This window comes from Ambystoma mexicanum, chromosome 2p (genome assembly GCF_040938575.1).
Source record: "Ambystoma mexicanum isolate Mex_15411 chromosome 2p, UKY_AmexF1_1, whole genome shotgun sequence".
Lineage (NCBI taxonomy): Eukaryota > Metazoa > Chordata > Amphibia > Caudata > Ambystomatidae > Ambystoma > Ambystoma mexicanum.
In genome coordinates this window covers 1,149,230,395-1,149,245,708 of record NC_090923.1, presented here as the reverse complement: position 1 = coordinate 1,149,245,708, position 15,314 = coordinate 1,149,230,395, and the positions used below count along the sequence as shown (strand labels likewise).

The 15,314-nt window shown below is 48.6% G+C and overlaps 1 protein-coding gene across 4 annotated transcripts in view; it reads right to left on the bottom strand.

The window, feature by feature from the left end:
- KDM5C (lysine demethylase 5C) overlaps positions 1 to 15,314 on the bottom strand; it is a 1,076,337-nt gene that overhangs the window by 964,970 nt on the left and 96,053 nt on the right. For all 4 annotated transcript variants that reach the window (XM_069645250.1, XM_069645251.1, XM_069645253.1 and 1 more), the window contains exon 3: positions 9,900 to 10,022. In XM_069645250.1, coding sequence (XP_069501351.1) covers positions 9,900 to 10,022 — 123 coding nt within the window. The remainder of the gene's footprint in view (positions 1 to 9,899; positions 10,023 to 15,314) is intronic.

Here is a 15,314-nt window from a genome sequence, read left to right as displayed (position 1 = left end):
GCATCTGTGACAATACATAATTGTATTTGTATACATTTTGCCAGTCTTGTAATATTAATAGTGCTCTATGTGTGCTTACCCACTCTCGCACACTAAGCCTTACTGTTCACTCACACTAACATGATTGAGTTCAGCAAAAATGATAAGTTAATCACCGCAGTGACTAACGCACTCCATACTGTATGGGCGTCCCTCACTAGGGATGGGAAACAGAACCTTTTTCACCAGAAAATAATTTGTTCGCTTTTAAATTTAGATCCGCCCAGCGGCACCATTCCTCAGTCCCCTTTGACGCGTCAACAATATTAGGATTGCCTAATGGCACTGAATGTTACGGGGGAGGAAGGTGGGACGTATGGAGGAAAGGGGACTATGACTAGGAGTACGTTAGTCACTACACTATGGCGAGTAACCTATAATTACTCCTACATCCTGTCCCCTGTCCTCCATACTGTATTGGCATTTACAACAATGCAGCCCTGGGGAGGAGAGTTGCCCCTCTTAGATAATGAGTTCTTCAAAACTGCGCGGCCAAATACTGCGTCCGATCTGGCGCTGGCATCCAAGCAGTAGTGTTTGCAAAAGACTGATAGGGAAGCCCAAGTAGCCGCCTTGCTGATCGTCTGCCACAAGACGTGTCTCTGGAAAGCCACCACTGTGGCCTTGGCTCTGATGGCCTGGACATTCATGTTCGCTGGCAAAGGCCTGTGTTGCCCCTCGTAACCCTCTTTGATGGCCATCACCTTCCACCTTGCTTTAGAAGCCTTGGGGGCTTGAGAGCCGGGTTTGATCCGCCAAAAGTGATGAACAATGCATCCGATAAACAGAAGCTCTTTGTCCTGTCCAGATAGAATCTTAGAGCATGCCTGACATCCAGACAGTGACAATACCTTCTGAACCTTATCCTTTGGGTCCACAAAGAATGTTGGGAGTACCATCTCCTTGTTAATGTGAAAGGAAGAAATAACCTTAGGAAGAAAGGCAGGATGCGTCCAGAGCACCAACTTGTCCCAGTGAAAAGTGGTATTGGGCTCTGAAGCCACCAGGGCCTGAATCTCGCTGATCTAGCATGCTGACATAAGTCCAACCAGAAAGGCTGTCTTAATATTAACTAGCCTGATGTCTGCTGATGTCTCTCTGACCTTGTGAGCGGGTCTCACCGCCTCTTTCGGCGCCCGTTTATGAGCGTCTGTGGAGACTATCCTAGCCAAGCTTTCTACGACTAGTTTGTCCGTCGAGGCTTGGTCGTGGATGGTTTTCGGCGGTGCCGGAACCTTATCGTCGATGGACGCTCTCTTAAGAGGCTTTTCGTCAGATGTTTTGGTGGTAGCGCCCTTAGTTGCAGATGGCCCAGTCGCTAAGCACGCATGCGGCTGCGTGGAGGGCTGGCGACCCTTACGGTCGGCGGAGGCTGCCAGTAGATTCGGTGTCTCCGTTGGCGCTGGGGCCTTCTTCAACTTGCTCGATGAATGGCCGTCGGTTGTGTGTGTAGTGTGCTTTCCGTGTGCGTCAGCGTCGCCGGGGTGTACATCCCCATAAGCAGGGCGGGAGCCGAGCTTTTCGGGGCTGGGGACAGATGCAATGGAGCGTGAGCGCTCCATTGAGAGGTCAACAACCTCCGTTACGGAGGTAGCGTTATCACTATCCCCCTCGTCACACTCGGCCGAGGCGGCGGCGGGTGAGGAATCAGCCTTCGACATGGCGTAGGCTGCCCACCTCTTGACATTATGTTCCTTCAAAGTTTTAGGACGAAGGAGTTTACAGGCCGCACACCCGGCCTCATTGTGGTCGAGGGGCACGCAGCAGTTACACCGCTTATGCTTATTCTTCCACGTAAATTTGCCGTTACAGCGTGGGCAAAATCTAAAGGGCGTACCCTCCATAGCTGAGGATGTAATTAGTGATAATGACCCGGAAGGAAAGGGGGGAGAAAAGGAAAGGCATTCTAGATTAGAAACAGAAATGTCCACACCAACCCCCACTCTCCCTACTGTGTAGGCCGGCGAGGCCGGTCCACGTGTTCGGCAGCACCGAAAGGATCACCTCCGTTGAAAACCACCGCCGCCGAAGATCTTCACTCGGCGGGGAAGTAGAACGGCCGTCGAAAGAGGGTTGGAGGTGGTTCATTAAACAATAACTAACAAAATCGACCAAAGGTCGGATAAATGAAAAATGGCAATGTCTCTTACGAGCTCCACACAAGGCGACCAGTATTGTGGCTGGGAAAAAACAATCTGAGGGACCTCGACGCGTGAGGGATTTTGGGTACACTACACGTCACAATAGGGATAGTATTACAGACACGCCTATATCGACGTCCCCTTTTTGACTTTCGAAAAACAAGATGCAATACTCCGCAGTGACCACTGGATGTCGTACTATGCACAGCATGTGATTATAAGCAGATTAACAAACATCAGAAATTGCAATATTGCCTGAAAGTTGGTGAAAAACGAATCTTCCACCAGTGGGGATGAGCCAGCTGCGGAGGGTAGGGGGAGATTACAGAGGGTCCACAAAGCAGCAGAGGGAGGCACCCATGTAGGTCCAGGGGTAGAGATAGCAAGGGTTCGGAATAGACCAGGGTGTCTGTGGCAGATTTAGCATAGGCATTAGGGGCATGTGGGTCAGCTGTGAACCAAGGGGTAACAAGGTGTCCTGACTGGACACCTGCAGGGCACATCGCCCTCACAGAAGTCACCCCTGTTGGCAACGAGGTTTCCAGCGATACCAATGATATTTGACCGGCTTGTCTGCCATTTTGTGGGCTTGAAGAAGAGAGGAAATGGCTGACCCGGCTCCATGCTCCTGAGGGGCCTTCTCCAGCATTTTGTGAGGCAGAGTCTTCTAGAGGAACATGTACCAGCCATGGATTTATCTGCGTAGGATCTAGACTCTTTGAGGAGCACCTTCCGCACCTTGTGTTTCAGCCTATTCATGCATAACCTGTGGCTAATCCCCAGTTTTGCCCACTACACAAGGATCCTCAAGCCTATACCTAGATTTAGCATCTTGAGGTGAAACCCAAGACCTCTGTCTGGAATTGGCCCCTTCAAAGGGATCGTCAGGGCCAAGGCTTGCAAGCACAAAACCTAGCCACTGGATTGGAAATCTCAGACATGTGTCCAGCTTCAGCCCCAGAGCGGGTAATATCAGAGTCATCTTATGTTGATTACAACTGTGACCCCCTCCTACCCTGGAAATCGTTGGAAAGGAATTCTCCCCCCCCACCTCCTGGATGCATCAAGATAGGAAGGTAAATTACCTGCTTTCAGAGCTTGATGCCCAAACAATTGTGGGAGCGCTGACGGGAGCTGGTGGGGGAGCAGAGGGCAGGAGGGGATGGGGAGTTAGGGGGGAGGGGAGGTGAGAGAAATAATTCCACACAATGTCCGAGACCTCTTGTCAGGGACCTAAACAGCAGTGCATCACAGGACCAGCAGCAATCCTAAATAGTGGTCGCCCCGGAGGCACTCCAAACAGAGGGTGAGAGTCAGCTGCAGGGATCCGACTCAAATAACGCATGCATGCGCTGAAAATGCTTTTACCTAGCATAGGAAGATGACCCAGAACCAAATGCAATGAGATTCGAAAAGAAAAAGTGAGGACAAACTAAAGGAGAAAATGGTGCCAAAACCACGCTAGGCTAAAGGCTAGTCTGTAGCTGCAAAGAAAGGGACTGGCAGGGGCGATGAGAGTGGTGGTATCGAAAAAGGGTGCAGCCTCGCTCATGCAGCCATATGGTTACATCATGTGCAAGGATATTCTGCTGGAAAATGGCCCCGGTTCCATCTCCTTGTGGCCAAATAGCCGCAAGTGTATGGAAGAAGGAGAACATGACATGGGAGAACATTTCCAATTGTATAATCAAGATTTTTTTACTGCAAACAGAGGAATTCGACTATGCTCCTTTGCAGCAATGTCTTGGTATTCTTGACTGTTTTGCAATGCTTAATGTTGCATACTAACATACAATAAAACTAGTTTTTTTTTTAAAAAGCCACCTCCCAGACCACAAATTCTGACGCAGAATTACTACTTGCAAGATGCATGCGTAAATCGACCTATATGGCTTTTGGCTTACATTTAGGGTGCAATATTGAGGAGATATGCCCAGAGGCCGTGGGCCGGCCCTGTTGGTAACGGGCCGCTGCCCAAGTTAAAGGCCTGAGCGCAGTGAGGTTCCCTCAAGTAGGGCCGGTGGTGCAGTTACCAACAGTGTCGGCCCGCCGCCAAGGGGCATGTCACCATTAGCACCTGTGTAGTTCCCTACATGGGTGCTACTTTTTAAAATTATTTTTATTTAAAGTAAAAAATAAATGTAGCTTTGTTGCGTGGCCCGGCGCTGTGCAGTGCTGCTGTTAGCAAAGTCAGTTTTCCATGTTGAGGACTGACATTATCAACATGAAACCCGATTTAGCTGGCAGCAGCACTGCATAGCGCCAAGCCGCAAAACAAAGGTATGTTTTTTTTTTTTTCTTTTTTGGAAAACCTGTGTAGGAAACTACAGGGGTGCTAAGTGGTGAAGGGGGAGCAGGGAAGAGAAGGGCCCCAAACCAATGAAAAGGCTAGGAGCACAGGCTTTCCGTAGTTAATACAGCCCACATTCGAACATTTTCATTAGTTTACAGTGCCACACAAGGTGCTAATGATAGTTCTTTAGATGCATAGCAGTGGGCCACATCTCAAATTCTCTATATGAATTCCTGTCGCTGCAGACATAACCAGCACATAATCCTTCTGGCCAAGCAAGAATGATAAAACCAAATCTATATTTTGGAGGTTGTAAACCAACATTTCATCAATCAAGAATACCCATCCCTTGATGCATCTCTGAGGGCAGTTTAGTAGGGTTCCTTTCTTTTGCCAGCTTTCATATATTTTGCACTGTCCCATTTAAATCTTTCAGATGGCAATGTGTGGGGCCAACTTCTGCAGTGCATGGCTATTTGTGAAGGAACCACAAATCATAAACTAACCGATAAAGCATGCCAGATGTTTAGGTAGTCAGTTTTTCTAAGAGCTTTATTCTTCCTATTCCTAATGAAGAGATCTGAAGATTACAAAAGCTTGCTAATAAATTACTTTTTGGCTGAACCATGGCATCACAGTGGGATTTCCCTACCTAAAGAAAACTAAGGAAAGTCTGTGTCATGAAGTCCAAAGCAAAAGTCTGTGTCCAAAACTTATTCTTGCCCTCAAGTCTAACTGCATACAATGTATAGTCAGCATCAAAATGAATAGTGTTCAAATTAAAGCTCAGAGATTCTTCCAGCTATGGGCTTACAATCAGCTATCCCCTTCCCAAGTTCAAAAACAGTTACAAGGCACTGGGGTTCCCTTCCCCAAGAATTCAAATATTCCAGCTTTTCCAAAACACCACAATTTCTTGGGATATTTCCTAGCTCTTCTGAGATTGCTCTTTTCCAGTAGTTCACAGACAGTTCGGTTTCTTGACTTGAAAAACGCATACAAAAATGTTTGTAGTAGCCACACAAGTTTCTTTATGTATGCTTTCAGATGCTTTTCAGTACAGGGGTGCACTCGGTCTAGGCACAGTTGTCGGACCACACCGTCCACCCATTACAGGTCATGCAACCGATCCCCCTTCCTTGCTGCTTTTTCTTCAAAACTATGCCACGCTTTCAACTTAACCACGCTTCTTGATTTACCCACCTATGTCACACACTGACACTTTACGGTAGCTTGGTTGCTCACAATGCACTTGTTACACGTTCTCCTGCCTCTTGCCAATGGGTTTTCCTCATAACATACAGTTCTTGGCCTTCTCCTGGCTTTGCCAATGCCCTGGATAACAGTTACGTTGAATTTTCTAGGCTGTGGCCACTGCTCACTTTCTCATGCACTTTTATTCGTTGTATAACATAGTCCCTTTGAATTCTTTTTGGCTTTGACAAATGCTCAGAATTCTCATACAATTCCTTGTCTTCTTTTGGCTTTGGCCAGGTCTTGCTTCTCAGGTAATATGGCGCTTTATAACTGGGATGTGGCCAGAGCTCGCTTAATTTCTCTGCATCTGATAGATTTACAATCTCTCTTTCACTTCAATATCATTCTTTGCATCTGGTAGGTTCAAAGTCTTTCTTTCACTCTGAGCATTGTTCACAAGTACCATCACTGTTTGGTATTAAACAAAAATGCTTTTACTTGCCTTCATCTCATTCGGTATTTAAAATGAACTTTGCTTTCATTTTGTTCAGCATTCATAATAATGCTTAGTTCGGTTCAAATCACTGTTAGTTCTCCACTTTACATATTCGCCTGCCAACCCAATGTACCCCCCCCTTTTCTGGTAACACTCACCGGTTGGAGCTTACAGCTTGCTGCGAGGTCCTCAACCACCACGGGCTCCCTCTTTCCCGTGCAGTACCTCGTGTCTTCCCCTCAGCGACTCCATGCACCCAGCAATGCTCCTCCTGCAGCTTTGAACTTCCAGAACCGCTTCGCTGGTTTCCCCTTCTCCGGTCTCTCACCAGCCTCCAGCGTCTTTTAGTTCCGCTTCCTGCTGCATAACCTCTGCATCCTTTCCTCGGGTCTCCAGCGCTCTGCTTGCCACACCGCTGATCTGGAGAAGTCAACCTGCACCCAACAGTTCGGGACAGTGCTTCCAAAGCAGACACCATTTCAACCAAGATGTCAGCTTTTAAAGTTCCCACCAACATGATTGGTCCAGGAAATACTAGACTGCGCACTATGAAAACAGTAGTCCGTTCTCGCTCTTGCTGTACTCTTCTTTGTCCCAATACTAAACTGGGGTTTCTTGGGGAATGTTTTATGGGCAGAACTGGGAAGGGCTGATAATAGCCTAGAAAGGCTGTTGGGACAGAGGGTTCGTTATGGAAATGAAATGTCTCATCCAAGGACGTTGTGAGACACCTCGAATTGTCTCACTGTCTGAACCCTGGGGATCTCTTTCTCAGGTGGCCAGGGCACAGACATTGCCCTTGGATCCAGAATCTGGGGGTGCACAAGTGTGGGAGGATCACCTGGGAGAAGGATCCACAGGGAATGGCGTGAGAAATCCGATGGAAAGACACAGTATTCCCCCCCCCCTTTCTACAATTCCACCACCTTTATAGGTTATTCTAAATCCTGTGCAAGTACCCGCCCCCCCCTCCCTAATTTCAAGTACCAACTCAGAAAGGAGGTGTGGGAGAACCGGGAGAAGGAAATTACAATTGCCATCCCGTGTATTACACCTACAGGACTATCCCCTTGCCTCAGATATGCCCCTACCCGAAATTCCTATTTCAGTTGAAATGGAATACCATCAAACCAGTTCCATTACGCCCCAGTACCTTTCTGTGAAACCACACAAATGCATTTATATACCATCACACACTCACCCTGTTTATTTGGACAAACCCCCCACACAAATTTTCCCTAATTAATCAGAAAAACTACAACTCTCACAATCCCTCCACACTGGTTCTCTCTACAAACATCGAGATGAGGATGCGGGGAGCTGAGACAATGAAGATCTCTCAAAACACCACTGAGACAGAAGACAGACTGCCATATTAAGACTGGACTGTCCCGCTAATGAGGCCAGGCAAGGTCCTGCCTCCCTTTCTAACTACTCACACCTCACTCCACTTAACACTCCCAGGAAGTATGAAAGGCAGAGGAGGAGAGCACACTTTGGGCGAGCCGGGATGCTGGAGGGTGCCCGGACGCAGAGAGACCTGTGGAGCTGAGTGGAACCTGGAAGGCCTGGAGGAAAAAACTACCCAGAGACAGCCTGACTGCGCAGGGGAGGCTGCATTGTGGAGTTGAAGCTTTGCCTCCAGGGAGCCTAAACCCAGGGCAGCTGGGGTTACCTGGTAGCACCCACAACAAAGCTCCACCCCTGGGCTAAACAGGAGATCCCAGGCCACTGGGGGTCAAGTGACGAGACCCTGACCAAGGTAAATTTCTCCTAGTGCTCCGCTGGCTCCTAAAACCACAGGAATGCAGTTTTGGGGAGCTGAGGCAGTGTGAGCAAAATGCCAAAAACTGCAGTTAAGCCAGAGAAATTGTTAAAGTTGAATACTCTAACCCCGGTTGAGAAGAACCAAAGTGTAAGTGAACTCTGTATGCAAACTACAGATACCAGAAACCATTACAAAGTCAGGACTAAAGTTGAAGTGGTCATATGAGGGTCCGAGTCAAACGAAAGTCTTTGATGCAAGTGAATATTAAAGAAGGTCCGGCCCCAACAAAGGAAGACCCGATGTTCGGACCATTGACTTGGAACTGTATCCAGAGGCTCAAAAGTCTTTTCCGAGCTGCAATGAGATGCCTTGTCCTGATCATGAAAACGTGGGGAAAGGGAACACATTTACTCCGTCATTCTGGCTTATTCTTTCCTGAACACTTACTTATAAATTGCAATTTGCCACACACCTTTTGTTCTATAGAGTAAGGTTTGGCAATAGTTCTTTTAGTATAAGCCAGCTTTATTTTGACATGACAAGGACATCATTTTCTGTTATTTGATGGTCGTACCTTGCTCCCATCTATAGACTTAGGGTCTGATAAACACCTATCAGGTATCAGGTAATAATATTGCCACATATATGGTTGCCGTAAATAATATCGCCGGGAAAATGTCGTGGCGATATTATTTGGGTGACCATATATATGGCGACAGGGGCAAAAAAAATAAATGTGGGGGTTGCGGGGGTGTCCCCCGCATGTTCCATGCAATAATGTCGCCACAAAAAACGACCATTTTTCGGCGATATTCTTGCATGGTGATATTTTTGTGGCGACATTACATGGAACAGTTTATCATACTGTTGTTGAAGTTCAATAAACAGCCGTCAACTGTGGTCACTTGTGTCTGTCTTCCTATTGATACCATGCCTTTCTTACAACATCCTCTCCCCCACTCCCTAGGTTCCCTCCACCCAGGTGATCGTCCCTTGCATATCCACCCCAGGGTCAGGCGCCAAGAGCAATGGCCTTTCCCTGGCCACCTGAGAGAAGGACACAGGGGAAAAGAAGCGAGGACGCCCCCAGGTTCCTCACAGGTTGTACGAGATGAACTGTAACTGGATACCAGCCATCTCCCCTCCGAGTGAAGCCAGACTGCTTGCTCATGTTATCATTGGGATTGATGGGACTAACTTTGTGGATGCCCTGGGACCACACTCCAACCAAACTGCTTCAGAATAGCTCCAATACTCGCCCCTCCCTCACCTTTCAACAGGACCCATGGCAAGATGGTGCTGATTTTCCACCTCTGTGGAGTGTCTGCCCAACTACTGCTCTGGCTGGTCCTGGATCTCCCCCCCAATGCACTTTAACCCCCCCTCCCGCCCCACTCCCCCGACTGATCCTCAGTAGCACCTCCCCCTCCTTATTCCCTTGGCTGGTCCTGGATTCCCCACCTCCTTTTCATCCTCCCCCCACCACGACTGGATTCACCAACCCCATCCCCTCTTCCCTGGCTTGTCCTAGGTGCCACGCTCCCACCATGCCTCCGGCTGGCCCAAGTTCACAATCTCAATCATATGAACCCCCCTCCGCAGCCCACACCCAACTCCTTTCTGATGACAGTATAGAACTTATAGCTTACTCTACACAACTCTCCAATCGTGCATGTTCATCCTTTTCAACCATCACTTAAATTTGTGAAGCACCCAGTAATCGGACCGCTGTCATTTGTCCGACATAAGGTGTTTTTGTTCAAAACAAGTATTTTCTGCTATCCCCTAAACAGATAAAAATAAATACAACACATAATTCTGCTTTCCTAACCACAACCCAAAACCCAAAACCTTGCAAAATGTTTAAGGGCGTCAGTAAGGCTTGCACCAAACTCTGCATCTGTAGAGGAATATTACCATGTACCAGCTGTAAAGGAAGGATAAAGTTCTCATGCTGGGAGTTACCTTGCTCAAGCTGTACAGGTCAAGAATTCTCCTTTCTACATTGGGAATTTTCAGTGATGAGCCCTGGATCTCCCAAAACTTGGCGATCTGGTCAAGGTAGTTTAGCTTTACCCTGGTCTCAGCCTGCAGAGTGAAAGATATACAGGTTTTATTAGTGAGCGTAGGAGAATTATTGACTGGTCTATGCATGAATCCGTAAACAATAAGGTGAAGGAACCCATTCAACGACAATATCGAATGTGCCAGAAGACTTACCATTACCACCGCTCACATACAAAAGTTGAACACAAAGTTTCAGAACCCCAAATGAGTAGGGACACAGAAAGCATGCATGGCGACTTTGGATGTCTGAGCACATCGAGCAAGAGGGATGCTCAACCAATAATGGAAATGTAACCATTCTAACAACGGTAACAGATTTTTGTATTTGTCACTTGGTATGCTAGTTAGAGAGGTACTGTCAAACACGAGCCACACCTAGGATACAATTGGACAAGGCATCTTGGAAGCTTAGGGAATATTTGGATTGGTTCCACCATTTGCATACAAGTATGCCTAAGTAAGTCTGGTTAACCTACTGTACGACCATAGCATAGCATGGAGGCTGAAAAAAACATGCACAGGGCTCTGACAATGTTTATGGACAGGCTGCTATTCTTCACAATCACTGCAGGCAATTATTTGGATCTAGCTGCCCACAAGAAGCAGGTTGAAACAGAAAAAGTTAGTCACCGTAGTGATTAACATGCGTGTCCAGAGTCCCCTTTCCTCCATACTTGTGACAAGAAAATTGCCATTAACTCTAGAAAATGTGTATGTTCCCTCCCCTCTAAAGGAGGCCAAAGATTGAAACACCGCAGGTGTTTTGGAGGCGCTCCACATACCAGAGAGTTGTCTGCAATAATGGGAACATAAGGGCCAGGCTCTGAGAAGGGGAGCTCCCATCACTAGGTTGGCTGGGTTCAACTACCAAATCAGATCACTTCTCATTTTGGATAGAATTGGAACTAACCGGGATTATCAATCTGATGCTTGTTCTCAATACTACCAGGATTCTTCTAATTTTTAGACTAATGACTCGCTAAAGGTATTGCCGGGAAAACAGGATGCCATTAGCCCTAACAAGCTCTGAAACCACCAGGCAGTCATGTGAGTCGATTGAAGCAAAGGGGGAGCAGGTCTGATAGAGGTCCAACATTCTGAATGTCAGCCATAGCTAACACCCTGGCCATCTTTCTATGCCAACGGAACTCTATAAAAATCGGGTCCAGTGAGACCATCAGAGAGGATTTTGAGCAGTTTATAGAAAGGCCTAGGCGGTAAAGTAGGTGAAGCAAAAGTTCAAGGTGGAGACCCGTTAGACGCAGACAATAAGACCTCAGGAGCCAATCGTCAGAATATGGATACACATGGACGCTACTCCCTATGATCTGAGGTAGGGTGCCACCGCCGACATCTTGTTAAAAACTCTTGTATCAAAGCTCAAACAGAAGGGTAGAACCTGGTGCTGAACATTAGCTTCTCCGATTGAAAAAAAACATAGGAATTTTCAATGCTGGTGCCAAATCGGAATGTGGAGATGCTCATCTTTCAGATCCACTGCACAGAGCCAATCTCCCTGTCTGAGGGTAGATTGGCTCTAGGCTTGGATGGTCTTCAATTTCTCTTGAGGACGAAGAAAGTTGAAATCCAACATGTCCTATATCGTGCGGGGGGGGTGGCGGGGGGAGGGCAGCATGGCTGACTGTAGGCACTGTAAATAGACTAGCATAAAATATTGCTCCGTTCTCGGTTCGTGGGGCTTCCTCCATTGCCTTCTGTTAGGAAAGATTTCCATTTATGTTTATTTTTCCATCCAGTTGTGAACCCCCCCCCCCAACTTTTTGCTGTTGTCTGACAAGCCTAGCCTGACTTTTTCCAGTGGAGCACAGCTTTCTGCTGCACTCTGCTGGGTTTTCGCTCACTTTGTTATGGGGCAACTGAGATGCCCTTAAAGACAGTAAGTACTGGGAGACTGTTTCCCTTAGTCCTTTCCACTGTTGCAATTTTTCTGCAACATGTTACCGGTGCACAAAGTACCTTACAGTACAGTGCGCTGTGGTCTTCCATTCATTTCTAAAGGCCCTAGACACCCTAAAGGATTATTCGATCGAAGTACAAATGTGCCTTGGACAGAGCTGGTGGCAGCTGTTTTTTTTCATATATGTGTAACCCTTTCGTGTGCTTCATTTCGCATTGACCACGGTTGACACAGGACAGTGGCTTCGCTCCAAAATGGAAATTCCACAACATCCTTTGTTCTGTCTTTTGGTCATCTTGTCCCTTTGACTTCCCCCGGGTCGACCAGACCCAGGAAACACCTTATTTGGTCAGGCACTTTCCCCCAAAACCCAAAGCTTTTGCGGTCTTCTGCATGCCTTGCGTCTGCCTCCAGGTTGTGGGCTGGACTGTATTTCCAATACACATCCTGGGTGCCAGAGAGTCTGGTGAGCTGGGAATGACTGGGACCACCGTGGTCCGTGATTGGTCCACGTCTGGCATGTCTGTATGTGAGCAGATCTCCCATTGGGTCCTCTTTGTTTTGGCACGAAAGAGTCGGGACAAGAAGGCTCCAAACACCCATACCAGGTCGATCTCGAGTTCCCACTGAACCTAGGATAGGATCCAAGCATCCTGAAACCAAGAAGCTCAGTTGAGGAACTGCTGATGACCCGCTGGAAGGTTTGGCACCCTGAGGCTGCTGTTGTCCCACAGGAACCCCTCTGCTCTGATCAAACTTAGGTCTGTAAAGGCAATTTGACCCATTTGAGTAGTAGGACCAACTATTCACGGCACCTCCACCTTAACCTGAAAGCAAGCCTTCTCAGAAGGGTTACTGGGCCAACCAGCAAACTGACAAGCTTCCATGGGACCTTTGCTCTGAAACCGCCACCGCCTGGAGTCGACACCTGAGACTTTGTAGATTGTAAGCACTGGTTATAAGGCACTCTCCTGCCAAGTTTCGTACACCTAGTCGCACTAGGTCTGGAAATGGGAGAGTACGCCTGAACCTGAGTGCACGCGGTCACTGTCGCCCAGCCGTGGTGATGAACGTAGAGGGTGCTTTGCTGCTGTGCCCCCCATTTGCCCTGAGACGTGGTGCAGTGAAATATGAGTCGATCCCCTCATCAGGAGAGGACAAATCGTCACTGTCCCGCCACGGAATCATCCCTGGAACTCAGCCGCTGAAGGTCGCAGAACCGCACAATTGCAGCATTTGAACGCGCAAACGAAGTGGACTCAACTGCCGAAGTTTGGTCCGGAGTGCGCCTTGGGTCGGTGAGTACTTGCAACCCTTACCGGTGGCCTCTTGCGCATCCATCCATTTTGATGCAAGAGTGCCCCGTGAGGGCTCTCGAGGTAGCCTGTGCTACCGTCCTATTCCCAACTCTTGGAACCTGTTCTGCCTTTTTGGGGAAACCCTCCTTGAATAGTGGGAACTTATTCTTCACTGCCTCACCCACCTTCCTGAGTCGCTACAGACCCTGCAAGAGACCACGTTTTCGCTCTACCGCATGATTGCGTGTCTCTACACAAAGTAATTTTGAGCACTAGGCACTTAGTTAGGGTTTGATAAGTGAAGAACTGCCTAAATTATATTTCACACTAAATGCCCCTTTCCATTGCAGGTTTTGGACCCTTACCTGTGTGACATTCCTTTATGCTATTGTAAGGAACAAGTTACTTACCTGTAACTGTTGTTCTCCAGCATGGGTCTGGCATGGATTCACATGCTCATGAATATTCCCCGTCGTCAGGCTGGGAATCCTCGGTAAAGAAAAAACCAGTATCAGTTTCGTTTCTGATCTGTCTTTCGTAGTAATAACCAATCACTGGTCTCTGCGTCATACTGACCACAGCCAATGACTGCCCTCTACCTAAGCACCGCCTCTGGCAGCCATCTTCAGATTTGGAAGCACGTGAAGTGGCAGTATGACCAAGTGAAGAGCCGCAGAGGGGTAGGCGGGAGGGTTCGCATGTGAATCCATGCCAGACCCATGCTGGAGAACAACAGTTACAGGTAAGTAACTTGTTCCTTCTCCAGCATGGGGTCTGGCATGGATTCACATGCTCATGAATAAAGAATACATAGCAGTACACACATGCACAACCACGGGAGGTGGCAAAGGCTCAACATTAAGCATCACATCAACTCAACATTAAGCATCTTACCTCCTCACCAGGCTCACCTCAGGCGAACAGGTTGCGCAGCACTGCTTGGCCGACCCTGGACTCCTCCCTGGAATCCCGGTCGACGCAGTAGAATTTCGTGAAGGTGTGCGTCGACCTCCACGTAGCAGCCCTGCATATGTCCAGCAGGGGCACACCTGATAGGAACGCCGTGGTAGCTGCGATCGCTCTGGTGGAATGGGCTCTCGGACGGCCAGGCAGCGGTCGGTTTGCCAACCGGTGACAGCACATGATACAGCCGGAGAGCCATCTGGAGATGGAAGCCTTCGAGAGAGCCTTCCCCTGATTGACAGGTCCAAAGTTCACAAAGAGTTGTGACGTCTTCCGAAAACCCTTCGTGCGGTCCACGTAGAACTTCAGCGCTCTAGCTACATCCAGCGAGTGCAAAGTCCTCTCAGCCGGCGACGAAGGCGACGGGAAGAACACAGGTAACACCAAGGGTTCGTTGAGATGGAAGTCCGACGGTACCTTGGGCATGAAGGAGGGGTGCGTCCTGAGCACTACACTCGTGTCGTGGAAAGTCAAGTACGGGGCCTTGCAGGAAAGGGCCTGGATCTCTCCCACTCGTCGTGCGGAGGTGATGGCCACAAGAAAAGCTGTTTTCCACGATAGAAACTTCAACGGGGCCGAGTGCAGAGGCTCGAACGGAGGTCCCATGAGCTTGGTCAGCACCACGTTGAGCTCCCACGCCGGGGCCGGAGCCTTCACCGGCGGGAACGATCTGAACAGTCCCTTCATGAACTCTTTCACCAGACGATGAGACCACAAGGACGTCCGCCCCGTGGTTCTGGTGTATCGGGAGATCGCAGCAAGATGAATCTTGATGGACGCGTGTGCCAGACCAGCTTTGGCCAGCGTCAGCAGGTACGGCAGTACTTGGGGAGCCGTAATCCGTAGAGGGTTAATCTTCTGTGCGTGGCACCAGACAGAGAACCTCTTCCATTTGTGTCCGTAGCATTTAAGAGTCGAGGACGCCCTGGCCTTTGCAAGAACCTCTCTGCAATCGGCCGGTATGTCGTATCCTCCAAACTCTAGCGCTGCAGGAGCCAGGCCTGCAAGTTCAGCGACTTCGGGTCGTGGTGGAGGATGGCGCCTCCTTCCCTGGAGAGTAGATCCGCGTCCGCCGGCAGCTTGATCGGCGGGGACGCTGACAAGTCCAGAAGGTCCGGGAACCATATCTGCCTC